Genomic DNA, 12,564 nt, shown 5'->3' on the forward strand with positions numbered 1-12,564 from the left:
GAGGAAATGAGGAATTCTAATTGATAGAAAAAATGTTGAGGGTCCATTAAGAATGATTTATTTCTTATTTCGCACATTTAACACTAAAATAACACTTTATATTAATTAAATTTTCCCAATACCGTAGGATTTTTTATTTTCACATCAACTCCATTAATTTTTTATTTGAATATAAATAAAATAGCAGATACTCTCGCATTTTTTTTCTATTTTGAATTCCCAATCTCTGGAATTGAATCAATGCACAAGTCGTGACTTGAAAAAATATAGAGCTCCCTCCCATTCTGGTGTTGCAATTCCCCTCTCGAACGCATCGTAATTCTCATTATGCAAATAGAAGTAAACGGTGAGAAATAAAATAAAAACAAATTGAAAATAGAAAAAAAAAATGGAATAAAACGGAGAACCACCAGTGAAACGATTTCACTTGAAACGCGGGCATCCGAGAATTCCGTGGGTATAACTGATTAGATAAATTATAACTGAACCGTTTTATTTGATTTTCACTTCTCAATAGTTCCAGGATAATTTGTGCCTGAGATACTCGTCCTGAATCCGAGGCTGTAAATTTTCTCGGGGGGCAAATGAAAGGCCGATCATTATCGATCGTTTAGATTATCATAAATGATGGTTAGATCAATCAGAATTATTATGGCCTTGATTACTTTCATTAGATGCTGAATTTGTCCTTCGAAATTATGGAGTCGAGAACACGATAATTTTTTTCAATTCAACAAATAATTTTAGATTACGAAATCAATAATGAAGGTCAATTATTTTTTATTTTTTAACTTACGTTTCCATTTAATTGTGATTTTTACACGTCAGAAATGGACGGAATTTCTCATGAGAATCCACCGCAAATTGTCATTCCATTCTCCGATGTCAGAACTCTCTTCTCCCATTTAGCAGTGGTATCCGCCTCTCATCAAATACTTTCAGCTGGAAAATACACCGAGAAAAAAAAAGACAATGGCAATTCAAATATTTGACATTGCGGTTAACTGTCGTCGGGTGAAACTCGCCACAGATTCCACCATTTTCCCTTCAACCTTAATTATTATTGGTCCGTAAACCGAATCATCAACGAGCATTTCTATGCAATTCTCCTATCGTAAACTTCTCGAAAGTGTGACACATTTTTTTCAACGAATTTATATGAATTTCAAGTGGAAAACCAGTCCCACTGATGTGGGACGTGAAAAATCAACAGTAAATCCAATCAGTCACTTGAAAAAAAAAATAAATCACCGATCGAACTGGTACTCAATAAAAAAATAGTCATTCTAAATTGATGAAAGTGAAATGTCAGAGTGAAATGTTTTATTTTTCCTCGTTTTCTCCGTTGGTATGTAAATAAAATTGGAATCAAATGGTTGAATCATTCGATTGTCCAATATTTTTGTTATTTTAAGGTATTTGAAAATTAATAGATAATACTTTCCGCTCGTCACCTTTCACTCGGTCCCTAGACACAGAATAATTCAAGTCTATTGATCCGCATACATTGCACCGGACGTACTCAAAGGTGAACATGAACATGTTGAGCAATAGTTTAACTAGTTATCCAAACCGGCACCTTGGGACCCAACTCAAGTACCTGGTTTCGGTAATATTAAAATTTTTTTCTTGTCCTTCAGGACCGAAAATTATACAACATAACCGTGATTAATCACCGAGTGACTCCATTGTTGAGAAAAATTTCACGTAAAATTACCTAATTATTATTATATATAATTATTATATACAGGAAGGAAATATATTATTTCCTCGAGATGCCAGCGCAATCGTAATCTCAAAACTCAAATAATTTGTTCACTTCAATAATTTCTTCATTGAATAATTATATAATCATCTCTGGAATGAACATTAATGAATTTCGATTTTAATGACTGACTCCTCAGGTCACTGACACCCAATATCGATAGCAAGTGGATATTGAGTTCCAGTTATTCTAATTTTCAATGAAAAAATCAGGAGAATAATTCCGGAATCATTTATTGTCTCATTTGCAATGCAGAACGGGTTCTGTATCAGGTGGAGTGTTGCGGATTTATTTGAGCTTGAAGTTATCGGAGAAAGTTCTGGTTTATCAGGTATAACTATCGAGTGAAATGAAAAATGAATGAATCGCATTGAATTCTAGACTTCCATTATTCCCAACGGCTTCCATCATTTGTTCCAATTTTCCACAGATCCTGGTCGATTTATTTTTCATTTAAAAATGATAAAAAATTGGAATTTCATCGGTATGACATTTTTTGGTGAATCAATGTCATGAGGTTTGTACTCCAGGCGATGGTGCTCCCAGTGATCCAGCAAAATCAACCTGACATTGAGACCCAGGTGAATGGTACTGTTGAGAAAGGATTTCTCGAGTGCACGTACTCTCGAGGTCGACCCAAAGGATCTTGATAGTCCTCTTTTATTATTCCCTGAAGAGAAAAAAATGTCAATGAATCAAATAATTATGAACTTCCTCCAGGTCGGAAGCTAGTGCAATGACTGTTTGAAGTTAGTCACCCACGTAATTCGATTTCACAGCTGAACTGAAGTCTATCAGTTGCTGAAATGGCTTCCTTGACCCAGAAGAGGAAGCAGAACTGGTGGAATTATCCTGGTGACCCAGCGAAGAGGTGACGAATGAAAGAAAAAATTCTGAAACATTGCCCTGTGGTAAACCGGAAGTACCGAGTCACGGTAATTCCACAATTGTACATCGTTACGGTAGAACAGGTGCCTCTCACAATGAACAATACGTCCTTATTCTTCAAAAGATGAAATTCATGTACATCAGCTTGATCGACTGAAGATTCAGAAGTCGAGGAAAACGTGTTCATCATTCTGGTCAGTGGCAGTGGAGTAATGCAACTTATGATTGTCAATTTCATAATCGAGATATTATTGTTGTTAAATAGCGGATAGAAAGGATCGTTTTGAGATGAAAAATTGAACGGAGGAATGGCATCAAGGTTGTGCAGCTAGTAGAGCACTCGGACAGAGTTATGAATGTATCTTGGTTTTATTTATCTCATTCGTGGATTAAACTGCTGTTGTAAATTGTTCATTGCACCTAGGGTGGGGCGAATTTATTTCTAATCTTAATGCGGAAGTCAGGGATTGCATCATGCAAGCTTCATGATTTTACTTGATGTAATACCTGGATAATACTCGAGGAATGATGATGAAAATATTTAACTATTGTCTGTGGATATAATCAATTTGGAATTTCATTCCTTGACATATTTTCGATTTTTTGTTCTGAGAGTTGATTATGAGAACGGGTCCCGTTCCGTTTTATTTTTTTTTTATCGTTAGGAGAATAGTAGAAACAATCATTTGAATTTCGTAATGATTTTGTGCTAGTGTCAATATCCATGGCTTAATGATAGGGTAAGCCACTGAATTGTTGGGTGATTATCACAAAAAATTCGTCTGTTGGTCTTTCACAATTAAGTGGAGGGCGTTTTTTTTTTTAAACTTTTAAGTTAACGCACGGTTCTGGGAGAGAAAAAGTTATGAGTAAAAATAGAGGAATGCGGGAAAAGCCACTTTCAACAACTGCAAATGAGAGTCATAGAAAACGCATCAAACGGAGGAAAATTATGCAAAATTATGAAAATAATGACAATTGTACTCGAAGTATGAGTAGAAAAATTCATAATCACTCCATTTTGTTTTTTAACGACTGTAAATGCAGGAAAAAAATATTCTAAATTGTATTATTCATTTGTTAATGATAAAAAATAAATGATCCTTGCGAATCGCATTAATTAGACCTGGCGATAGCGTCAGACGTATTGTTTAAATGATTTGTTTTAAAAAATATATCGAACTGATGATCGCAATCTCACGAAATTAAGGCGCGGTCTTATACCGAGTCTATAGATATATTACGCAACAGGTTTTCTTGAATTGCAACATTTGATCGCCAGAGTCAAGTAACATTGACGTTAATTTCTCCAACAAATTGAGAACATGAGGAGTAAAATATTCCAGAGAGTCTGGAAATTTTCAGTAACTCTCAGTAATTCCACGGTATCTCTCAATTATCTTTGGAAATTTATCCGATGACTCGCACATCGGTATATCAAATCGATTCAATAATTTTTCAATTTTTTAATGAATTATTTATTGATTCAGAAGAAGAATTTTTATGGAGTCATTGCGGTTAATTAAAATTAATAATTCAACTTTTTGCCGGAATATTTTGATGAATCATTTTCGATTGAGAGGTTTTAATACGATTTTTAATAACTTCCGGATATTTGGATTTAAATAAATATTTTATAAATTCTGCTCAAGGTCGGATGTAATTCTAACAAGGAAGAGAAATGAGGAAACGTGTGAGTGATCACTTTCCTCGTCACCTACCGGTTATTTTGCATTTTCCCTTTAATCGCGGGGATAAAAAATATTCATGATGAGTCGAAAATAGGTGTTATAGCGTATTTGAAAGTAAATCACCATGGAAAACCGCAGTACTCACTTGTCATTACAGCCTGTGTATTTCGTTCAGCTCAAATGGACCGAATCGACAGCCACGAATGCGCAAATTGTATTTTCCCTTTCCTTTATTGTTATCACCGTGAGATCGTGAGAGAAGAATTTTTCATTTCCCCCGTTTATACTCCCGTTATTTTAAAATTATTCCAAAAACGCATGATTTTTTTTCCAACACTCAGCGCAACTGGAAAAAAATTACAGCCCCCTCATTACTGCACTGTAATTTGTGGCTTCATTAAATGAACTTCATTAAACTCACATGAACCTGGGAATTAAACTGGAGATGTGATTGAGTTATTAAAGTAATAAGTGGTCAATAAAAAATTGAGTTCATTTTTGTGGGTCTGAATAAAAAATTTCCCTCGATTTTCATTGAATTTTTTTTATTAAATCGCCGATGCAATTGCGTTGATTAAAAAAATTGTTAATGATTTGAATTTAGTACTGAGGCTTTACTGTGGATTCTTGGATTCTTGAATCATATCTTTTATCATAACCCAGCGATTTCGGTCGAGGCCATTACCGGCAATGTTACGACATAAACTCATTAATTATAATTACCCGCTACCCACGTATATCCTAAGGACCCATTAGACGAGGATAGATTGCCAGGACCTGAGATAACACATGTGTCCATGGATCTTAAAAAAAAAAAGCACTAATGATTTATTATTGACGGAGTAATTACATTTTTTGGAATGGAAAATCCTTTGTTGGGTAAAAACTCGTGACGAATCATTAAGGAATCATTTCCATACAAGGTATTTACCTGAATAAATTAAATATTTGGTGAGTAAATATTTTGTGGATAGAAATGTGGAAATTAAAGGGCCGACAAAATGGAGAGATGGAGAAATAAGAGTTTGAGTAGATTTTAGTGGTGATTCGAATGATTTTTATTCAGTGTCTTCCTGCGATCTCTGTTTTTACGATTACGATGTGGACTTGCACCTTTTTTTTATCCTCTGGTCACCAAACGTGTTTACAGAAGGGGTTATGTCACTGGACATGTAAGAATCTCACTCTTGTGCACGATTCAAAGTCAAGTGAAACTTTATGCGACACACTTTGCTTTTTATCACTGCTCGACAATGATCATAATCGAGTTTTACAGGTGTACAGTATTATGTCATGCACTTGCAATAATCGAGTAATATATTTATCGAGTTGATAAAATTATTTTTCATTACAACAAAACGAGAGGAAGAGAGATTGAGAGAGAAATAGCCAATAGATCTCTGTCACTAGATCTCTGTTTCAATAATTTCGGGAGATAACGGAAGTCTCGAATATTTTCCTCACTCTCAATTATTTCATCTTGTTTTTTTTTTTTAATCGGAAATGCGCTGTTTTGGATGTGTTATGTGTGGGTAACACTGGAGGCAAAAACTCAGCTGTGAGAGTTTACAAATCCACGATTGCACCTGTAATTCCGATACTTTCCCTGATACGAGGAAATTTTCTCGGGCGTCCATCTAAGGCTGTGACTCGGGTGTGTTTCATCTAAATCAACTGCAAAAAAGGTTGTGCCACTGGATCACAGTCTTATACAATCGGTTTTCGCTGAAATTTTATCGAAAAGAATTGGTGGCTTGATTGGAACAATTAACTCATACCTTAATCACGGCTGAGGCCTTGATTAATTCCTGAGAATGGACACCAATATACGCGTCTATTTTATTCAGTGCCATTAAAAAAAAATATGAACAATTCTGAGTAATAAAATAATTTGAGATAGCCATAAAAAAAAATATCAGAGGTTTCCTTGCGAAATGCTCTTTACACCGAGGGCATGGGTGTAATTGCAGTCAAAAAACAAGTACCTTTGACCTTGCACAGTATTTGCCAATTTTTTGAGTGATTCCTTTCCGAAAAAGGTCAGTTATTATTGACCAGCAAGAAGCAGAGGGGCGTAATGACGGAGTCTGAAGTTACAAGCGCACAGGAAAAAAAAAAATTCTATAATTCTCAACGGAAGCATTTGTAATAGTGTCTTGAGGATCGAAAAAGGCAAGTCTGTTGGGTGTACACGAAACCGGTCTCCACACGGTATTTCATACGCATTTATTTTGGTTTTATTACAGTACTTCCTCGGAGTTTCTCGTGATTTTCCAATGAGAAATCTCTAATTCGACGCCTAAGTGATTTTTACTGGCCGAATCATCTCATTATCGATGAATTCGTCGATTAATCACGATAATCAAATATTTTCGTGGACATCATCATAAAGTGAATTTCGCAAACCATTTCCATGACTATTTATCATAATTGTAGTAAGGAATTTATTAATTTTATGCTCGTTCGTAATTTTTATAATGTTTTACCCGTTTTTTATGGCATTTGAGTCCCTCGGGGACTGGCACCCGATGGTCGAGTGATTTTCATTGAATTTTTTATTGGCAGGATGAGTCTTTGTTTTTTGGTTAATTGTTGGTTGAAGTACAATCGAGGAAATAGCGTCGGATAATATAGCCAATCAGTTTCTGATTCGTATCAGACGAGATGACTAAAAAAGGCTAGTAGCAAACTTTCTTATTTTTATGGGTGCTTAGTTGGAATAAAATTTATCGTACCTTTTTTAATTACAAATTCCTTATTTAGTCACGGCTTCCAGTAACACATGCAATTTTATTATTTTATAATTATTTTATAATTTTTTAGAAATATATTGGGATATGATGATGATTTTGAATTTGAGGCAATCATTTATTTTTTGATAATTCTGGGGAGTTATCGAATATCAACTTTCTAAGGAATAAAATCTGCCTAATCACCATCTCTAGACCATCAGGGATTGATAATATTCCTCGCATGACAAACCAAATATTCAAGGACTTTCCCATGGGCAATTGGCAATATCTCCAATCAAAAGCTAGACCAGTATTAAACATTAACATCCAACCCACACACAATAACAACTCGAGAAAGTCTCGTGGTTAACATTTATTTTTTCACCACCTCCTGTTTTTTTTTCTCTCAAACTATTTTGCAAACGACCTGATAAACTATCGTAGCGCGATCGAGAAAATCTTGAGGAGAAATTGATGATTTGCTCAAGCCAATTGATAAAAATAGTCGTTACTTCAATATTTTATTACATTTCATTTAATACGAGAGAAAATAAACAGATTGGGATGAATCTTCGTGGCTGTTGGCCGGAATTTCACAGCGACTGGAGCAATCGTAAATAAATATTTCAGATAAAAACCGTAATTCGATACATTTGTAAAGTAACGGTTGCAGGAGTGTGGGTTTTTCATTTGACATCTGCTGGAAGGCAGTCGTGCAGGTCTAATCGTGATTTACTGGAGTCAAGCGGAAGTGGTACATATATTCCCAGTGAAAGTGCCTTTATTATTTTATATACAAAATTTAATACATAAACCACAACATGTCGTTTGTGGTTGCAACTGCTAATATTTTAATTCAACGAAAGAAATATCACGTTCAACGATTTAATCAAGCAGATGCCTCGCACTTATCATTTTCCCTCCCATATTTCCCCCCCAAAATTATCAATTCATCATTTTCACCTATTGACCTAAAAACTCCATTGACTGAGGATGAGATCCCGTGGGTGGACCTCGGGTTCATCGGCCAGCGATTATGTACAGACAGCTGGACGCTGATATTTCTCATGGAATAAAAAAAAAAGAAATCGTTGAATTATTCCATCGGCTCGTCGTGGACACCAGACTCTTCAAGATAGCGTATAGAATTTCTTTAACGACTTGAGATAAAATTACTGATGTCTGAATAAGAGAGAAAATAACTATAAACTCCTGGATATTTCGTTTATTCGTTAATGCATGAATTTTTTAATTCCTCAATTAATTCCGATAATCATAATGATTGAAATGATAACAGTAATCTTTTGGATGATTTTTTGGAACTCTGGAATTTTTTTATTTAGAATTTTTATCGGGGAAAGGGATAATTTGACGTTCATGAGGGGAAAAAATGACGGATCGAGTCGATTACATGACACAAGAAGTAAATGTTTACTTTCATGGAAGCACTGGTGGGTAAATACTTGTTTAATGTGGAATTACAAGTTTACCGTATCATCGGGAGTGACGGGAAACGGAAAAAGGCAAGATACGTATGGAATTGCAGGAGGAATTCTCGACGTTCAATTTATTCATTAGAAATATTCATTGTCGATTCATGTTCATTCTCGCTGTCGTAAAATTCCTTTTTTGCCTCTCTCTTTCGTCACGGCGATCCAATCCCGACTGAAATAAAACGAAATTTAGAGATAAAAAACATTTAATTTTTGATTTCATCTTTTTTTCTCAATTTTTTTCCGATTTAATATTTCAATTCACCTGTTGCCACCAAAATTTAAATGATTCAATTAATTGTAAAGCTTGGATTATTTTAAATGTCCTTCGGTGTCTTACGACTCGTCATGGGAGGTCTGAGCAATAGTCCTCGACTTAATTTCCACCAACAACTGCGTTATCATAAAATAAATTTGAATTGCAGTTTCTAATGAGTCGAGCACTTTAATTCACTCGACCATTACGCAGCGAGGAAAACGATTTTTACCTCAGCAAAAAATATATAATAATCCAATAATAATTCAATGAGGAAATTTTCACAAATTTTTCAAGCATAAAAATAATTTATGCACAACACTGAATAAATTGCTTGGCGCATTTAAATACAAACGTAATGGATCACAACTGTAAGTAACGTACAGTGCAATGAATTTAACCATATGAAAACAAGGTAATGGTTAAAATCATTGGTTTAAAGATATTTACGCTCGGTTGAGCCTCGAGAATTCTGTCGGTCTCTAACAATTCCTTCAATCTACCTTGGCAATGGACCACAGATAAATCCCACCTAAGATGCCTGGTAATTTTCGTGGGAACAAAAAGTCCTGTTCAAATTACCATAAACACTGGAAGTTATAAAAAAAAAATAAAGTGAGAGATAAATACTCAAGTGTTAACCTGCTTACGTCTCACCGAATGCTAAATTAACGAGGCTATATATTTCTTGAGTTAATCCCTGGGGTTCAGTGACACCAATGAACAAAGTGAATAATTAACGGATGAATAATCTCCTTCCACCAATTCACAGAATAATAACGGACATTTATTGCATCATCAAGGATTCAACTGTTAATTAAAAATCAAGCCTCTCCATTTTGACTAAATGTTAATTACCACTAATTGTTATTTCATTAATATTTCAATATATTTTGTCTATTTAATTTATCCACGGGCTTACGTCATTTATTTTTGGATTGATTTTTGGGAATGAATTTATTTGCGTGGGACAATCGGTGATTAACGTGAGAAAAGCTAACGCGTAATTATAAAAATCATCGATTTCATCGATCGAGCTGTTTAATAGGTCGATAAATTGTTGAATAGGTGGGTTGTTTGATAATTGATTGAGGTCGTGGATGTCGCGTGACCGTCGTGAGCTCGCGGGTTCGCGGGTCGTGTACTTTCTCGTCTTATTACTTCTCCAGTTTATCCTCCAGTGCTACTGTTTGTCTGTCTAAATAAAATCCGAAGATTTCATTTAAAACCACTTACTCCTTGCATTTCCCAAATCATTTTATATTTTATATATTATTTTATATGATTTATTTAAATTGAAAACCGATAAAAATATTATTACGTAATTTGGCAATTGCATTTGCCAATTGCATTTGCCAATCGATCCCTCAAAAAAACCGAATGATGGATTAATTGTAGACTGGAAGAATTGATTACATGGAGTTAGATAAGAACTGTTCCCAAACATTCCATTCATACATCCACTCACTCTCCCCTCAACTCCGCCCAGTTCTCCTTTGCCATTTTTTTTTTCTCCTCATTACATCTCCTGGGGCCACCGCACTCAACCGAATGAACTGGTTCAGCTCCCAGTGTCCGTTAGGTAATAGCCGAAATTTCACTTTCATTCGTGAATATCAAAGGAACGGACTAATTATCAAAACGATCACATCGCAATGAACAATTGGAATTGCCAGTTAATTTGTGCAATTGTTTTGTTATGCAGGGAGCAGTATTTATTCAATGTATTCGAGGTGATAGTATCGACCCTGGAGTCGAAACTCCAGCGAATCGAGAACCTGGACAAGGCTGTGGAGCACTTGATGAGAAGGGTAGAGGCCCTCGATTCGCGGGTTAATGACAATATCGATAAGACCGATGCAGTTATCACGAAATTGAGGACCTTGGACCTGAAGCTGTTCCACACGCAGCCAACACTTCCACCGGAAGTGCTGGGACACAGTGCAAGATCAGCAGACAGCAGTACCGGTAATGACGAAGAGGACGCAGGTAATTATTCCTTCATTCTCCCCATTTTTATCCCAAAAATAAAAAAGGCTAATCCAATTAGCGACAATAATGCAGTCTCTAATTAAATAGCAAGATAAATATGCGTTAATGAGGACTAATTAAGCGAAAAAAAAAATTTAGTTCCCGTAATTCGTCTGATTCACCACGACTCACCGAATCCCGAGTATCTCGGTGAAAAACTCCTGTCCCTGGATCAAAAGGTCTCCGACATTGACGACAAGCTCGTGAACCTGAAGAATCAGCTCGACAATAATTTTCTACCGAGCGATGACATCAATGCAGAGGCCAGCGAAAAAAAGCCAATAAGCATGAATGTCATTGAGATAACTAAAGCAATGAGCAACGAGGTGATGAATCACGTATCAATTGAGATTGAGAATTTGCGCCAGGCAACGGGTAATGTCGATCGTAAACTCCAGTTTCACATGAATTTGGTGGCTGACACTCTGGGGACCGTTTACACATTGACGAAGGATATCCACGAGGCGATAGTGGACAAGAGCCAGGTGTCAGCTCAGAATCAGACGACAACGAGCACTCAATCACCTGAGGTAACCAGGAGGAGTAAGATCGATCGACTCGTCGAGAAGATTCATCCCATGCTCACTGTTTCTGAGAAGATGGATCAAGTCTGGAACGTTGTTGTTAGTATTTCAATTAATTTTATCTCATTTATTATTAATTTATTATTCATTTATTAGTCATTTATGATTCCTCGTAATACCGTAACACTGGAATGCGCAGGTGGGTACCAAGAGCTCGGTTGATCATCTCCTCCCAAAATCGGATGCATTGCTGACGCAGACCCAACGCCAGGAGAGAGCGATTAATGAGATAGGCGCGGATCTGAGATCCAAGACTAACAAGATAATTGAGAATCTCGAGGGAGTGGAAAGTAGACTCAAGAAGCAAGAGGATGACGTTGCAAATCTTGCCCAGAGACCGATTCCAGCTGAGCTGCTGCTGGATCCAACGATTGATCGACTCGTTGAATATGATCCAAGTCGGTGAGTCAATTTATCAATTTTATTTTTATCTAATGATGCAGGAAATCGTACAAATTAAACCATCAGGATTTTAATTGCTGTCATCAATGATGGATTCGATTAATCAATCGGTTTTATCGGTCATTATATTTTTTTTTTGTAGTTATATCGCTTTGAATGAGGAATACACAACTGAGACTGTACCTCCATCAACGACAACAACACCTTTACCAACAACAGCTTCACTCCAGGCATCATCCTCGGTTAATCCACCTGCCACGAGCCCCATGAGTCCACCCACCTCATCCAGCTCATCGACCTCAACACCCACTCCTGGTACACCATCCCAGCGGTCAGCAACGCGCAATCGGGGTGTCATATTTCCCAGTGTGAAGAATAAACCGAGTCCAGCAAATTCCACCTTCACCACTGACTCCGTTCTGGTTAATTACAAGGACGTCAGGGTAAGTGAGATTACGATAATTCCATTCGTCCATCTCGATCACCACGACAATCACAATTATTTTCCAATTACTTGTTGTTAATAAATTTTGGTAATGGAAAAAAGATTTGCTGATTAAAATAGCGAGTAAAGTTGAATAAATATTTCAAAAAATTGACTTGACTCGCCATGAAATGCTTGGCTACTCTCGTACTGAAAATTTCATGTACATGATCCTTATGAATATGAGTTATGACTGCAGTAATTGCCCAAGTGAATTAATATGTGCGCGAGTACATAG

The 12,564-nt window shown here is 36.2% G+C and overlaps 1 protein-coding gene across 1 annotated transcript in view; it reads left to right on the top strand.

Annotated features, from left to right (window-relative positions):
• Positions 1-12,564, top strand: part of LOC105270540 (angiopoietin-related protein 2) — a 37,367-nt gene that overhangs the window by 19,365 nt on the left and 5,438 nt on the right. Inside the window, exons 2-5 of the mRNA XM_011311561.1 lie at positions 10,531-10,814; positions 10,956-11,479; positions 11,580-11,842; positions 11,985-12,285. Of these exons, the coding sequence (XP_011309863.1) occupies positions 10,531-10,814; positions 10,956-11,479; positions 11,580-11,842; positions 11,985-12,285 (1,372 nt within the window). The remainder of the gene's footprint in view (positions 1-10,530; positions 10,815-10,955; positions 11,480-11,579; positions 11,843-11,984; positions 12,286-12,564) is intronic.

This window comes from Fopius arisanus, unplaced genomic scaffold (genome assembly GCF_000806365.1).
Source record: "Fopius arisanus strain USDA-PBARC FA_bdor unplaced genomic scaffold, ASM80636v1 scaffold00090, whole genome shotgun sequence".
NCBI classification, from domain to species: Eukaryota; Metazoa; Arthropoda; class Insecta; order Hymenoptera; family Braconidae; genus Fopius; species Fopius arisanus.